The following is a 3062-nucleotide window of genomic DNA, read 5'->3' on the forward strand; positions in this document are numbered from 1 at the left end:
GGGTGGTTCAGAGGAGCAGGAGTCTTTGCTTCCAAGGCCAGTGCTGCTGCGCCCCCCAAGCCCAGGGCATGGCCCATGCTCCGCCCCCCCAGCGCTGTGTCCCCACCTCTAGTTCAGGGTCCAAAGGCCCATCTGCCTCCTGTTTCCCATGATCGAAGTCCAGAGAATGGAAAGGGAGAGGAGGGACAGTAGGGCAGCGAGGCCGAGGTCCCTGCCCTACCCAGCACAGGGCAGATGCTGGGAGCGGAGCTGGTTCTTCCAGGTCAGCCAGCCCCTGTGCTCCACAAGCCCCTGAAGGCAGGTAGGTTGTGGTCGGGGCCTATCCATTCAAGAGCCCAAGTAGAGGCCCAGAGATGTGGCTGCAGGCCAGGCCAGCTGCCCACTGTCTCATTTGCTGCAAATTTGAGGATGCCCAAATCTCAGAACCTTACAAAATCTTGGAATCTGAGACTCTTCTCATAAGAGACTCTGAAATCATCATCAGAACGACTGTTTCTCAAGTGCCATCTATTTGTCCGTCACCAGCCCAAGTCCTTGACTCATTATGTCATTAGACCTGAGACTCAGAGACCCCAAGGCCGCTGGAATGTTGGTGTCAGAAAATCTCAGCAGCTACAGGGAGCTCCGCAGTGCCAGGTCAGACTAGCATGCCAAGGCAGCCACCAATCACACCCCTCCCAGGCCATGGACTGCGCTCCTCAGGGCTCCAGGGCCCTTACACTGTTGGACACCCGGATGCCCATAGGCTCGCCCACTTGAGCTGGTTCCCTCCCCCAAGCCTCCAAGAGTCCAAGAGGGGAGCCAGGAACCAGGAAGCCAGGAGGCTGCTGAATCAGCAGCCCGGGGATCGGGTCCAGGCCTGGACAAGAAGGGAGGAGGTCAGGCTGCAGGGTTTGAGGAGGGGACCCAGGTTCCTACCTGTTACTCCTCCCGGGGGTCTCCATGGGTCTGGACCTGTCCAGAGGGCAGGCCCCCTGGCCCGGGCGGTGCCTCCACCGTGTCACCAACCCCTCCTCCCCAGCCCTTCCCTAGAAGGAGGAACCAAGGAGGCGTGGCCAGGCCAGCTGGGCTGTAGGCCAGACTGCAATTGGAAACTGCTCCTTCCCCTGATCCCCCAGGAGGGCTGGGAACTGCTGGTAAGAGGAAGCAGCTTTGAGAGCTCACGGTGACTGCTCTGAGCCAAACCCCAGGCTGGACTCCTTAAGTACACCTCAACGGGAACCTCCCCAGCACCCTGTCAAGTATGTGTCACTAGCCCTATTCTACTGAAGAGAAAATTGAGATAGAGAGATGTTAAGTAAGTAGGCACAGGTAATATAGCAAGCAGTGGTGGAACCTCAAGATAAGGACCTGGTTTGGCCATTCCTGAATCTGGAATCTGTCCCCTCACCCATATATATCATTGCCTTGTGAACACAGAAATCTTCCTGTAGAAGCTTTCTGCAAACATCCTCATCTTCAGCACAGCTAAAGAGACCGTTTGCTTGTTGTTCTAGGATTCAAATCACCCCTTTTGGGAAATCAAGATGAGGCCCTGGCCAACATTCTTGAGCACCGCAATAAGTTCTCACTTTCTTCTGAGTTGTTTTCTAGACTGGCCTGAAGAGAAGAGCAAAATCAGAAGAAATGCCATTCACAATCAAGAGGCTGTTCTTCTAAGGAAATTGCCCCACCTGATTTTATGAATGGGGAAACTGAGGCCTGGAGAGGGGAAGAGTCTTACTGAAGTTCATACAGTCAGTCAGACTAGAATCCAGGTGCCCTGACTCTCCACCTATCTACTACAGTAATCTCTCCTCCATATGGGTGGGGCTGGCAAAAGGACAGAATGTGGAGTATTTGAAGGATGTGGGGCTCCTGAAGGATTTCGAGATCCAGCTCAGAGTGTTCCTGTCCTTTCATGGCCCCAGAGCCCAGGCCCCTGGCTGTTCTGAGCAGAAGGCAACCCTGGGAGGGGCCAGGGGGCCAGTGATCTAGAAGGAATAGGAGCTGACAGGCAACAGGCCAGCCTTCCTGCCTCCCTGCCGGGGCAGCTGGTTCCTCCCAAGAAAGCCAAAGCCGCTGAGAGAGAGAGGGCCTCCGGACCACCACAAAGTTGGCATCTGTGGGCCCTTCGTGGCCTCCCCTCTCTCTTCCCACGCCTAAAGCCCCCTGGTCCTCAGGACTCTGGCCTCAGCTTCTGCTCTTCTCTCTCTCCAGAAACTCTCCTAGTTCCTGCTGCAGCTGAACCGGGTGCCCATTTGCAGTTATTGCACTAAGAGCTGTACCTCTGGCCAAAAGCTTCCTCTTGGCCTGGCAGGAGTTGAGAAACAGAAATTCTAGTCCTGGCCCTAAGGCTGATGCTCTGTGACCTTGGACAAGCCCCTTCCTCTCTCTGGCGAGGCAAAGAGCCTACAATTTGGTGCCTGGTAGAGCCAAGTACAAATTCCATCTCAACCACTTTTCAGCTGGTGACCTCTCTTAGGTTCGGTTTATTCGTCTCTAAGAGATGAGTGGCAATCCCTACCTCGTGGGTTCTTCTGAGGATTGAGTGAGATGAATGTACAGATGATGAATTGTCTCAGCTCAAGACTGAGAGAGTCTGAATCTTCTCCCAGGGAGGCAGGGCAGACCCATGGGAAGGCTGTTCATTTCAGGGATGGGAAGATTTCCAGGAAAATGTCTCTTAATCTGGGCCGCTCTCAGAATTCAGAGATATCTGAGTATGTTGTGTAGACTCATGTGATGACTAACCAGTGGCTGAAGGGAAGAAGTATTTACAGGTGAGGAGCTTGACCCAGCCACAGGGCACTGGCAAGCTCTTCATTCACTTATTCAACAGATCCTGCAGACCAGGCATTGGGCCGGGATCTGGATACAGCAGTGATTAAGGGTGAGGAAACAGACATTCAACAACTAATGGAATTAAGTTGGGCAAAAAGTAGAGGTAGCTGGGGAGAATGTTCCAGGCAGAGGAAACGACTTCTCTGTTGCAAAGGACCTGAGGTGGTATTTTCAGGAACTGCAAAGAGGCCAAAGGGGCTGCTGAGTGGAAAAAGCAAGGGGGAGAGAGGTGAGACTGG

At 53.9% G+C, this 3062-nt stretch overlaps 1 protein-coding gene across 6 annotated transcripts in view; it reads right to left on the bottom strand.

The window, feature by feature from the left end:
* The window catches only part of IQSEC2 (IQ motif and Sec7 domain ArfGEF 2), a 76981-nt gene that overhangs the window by 40284 nt on the left and 33635 nt on the right, over positions 1 to 3062 (bottom strand). For 2 of the 6 annotated variants that reach the window (XM_039851385.1, XM_039851380.1), the window contains exon 1: positions 919 to 1073. The exons of 3 other annotated variants lie outside the window; for them this stretch is intronic. In XM_039851385.1, coding sequence (XP_039707319.1) covers positions 919 to 944 — 26 coding nt within the window. In that variant the 5' untranslated portion in view covers positions 945 to 1073. Of the gene's footprint in view, positions 1 to 918; positions 1074 to 3062 lie in introns of those variants that run through there. One more of the 6 variants, XM_039851383.1, reaches the window with a different exon arrangement.

The sequence above is a fragment of the Pteropus medius genome, unplaced genomic scaffold, assembly GCF_902729225.1.
Source record: "Pteropus medius unplaced genomic scaffold, Ma_sr-lr_union100, whole genome shotgun sequence".
Lineage (NCBI taxonomy): Eukaryota > Metazoa > Chordata > Mammalia > Chiroptera > Pteropodidae > Pteropus > Pteropus medius.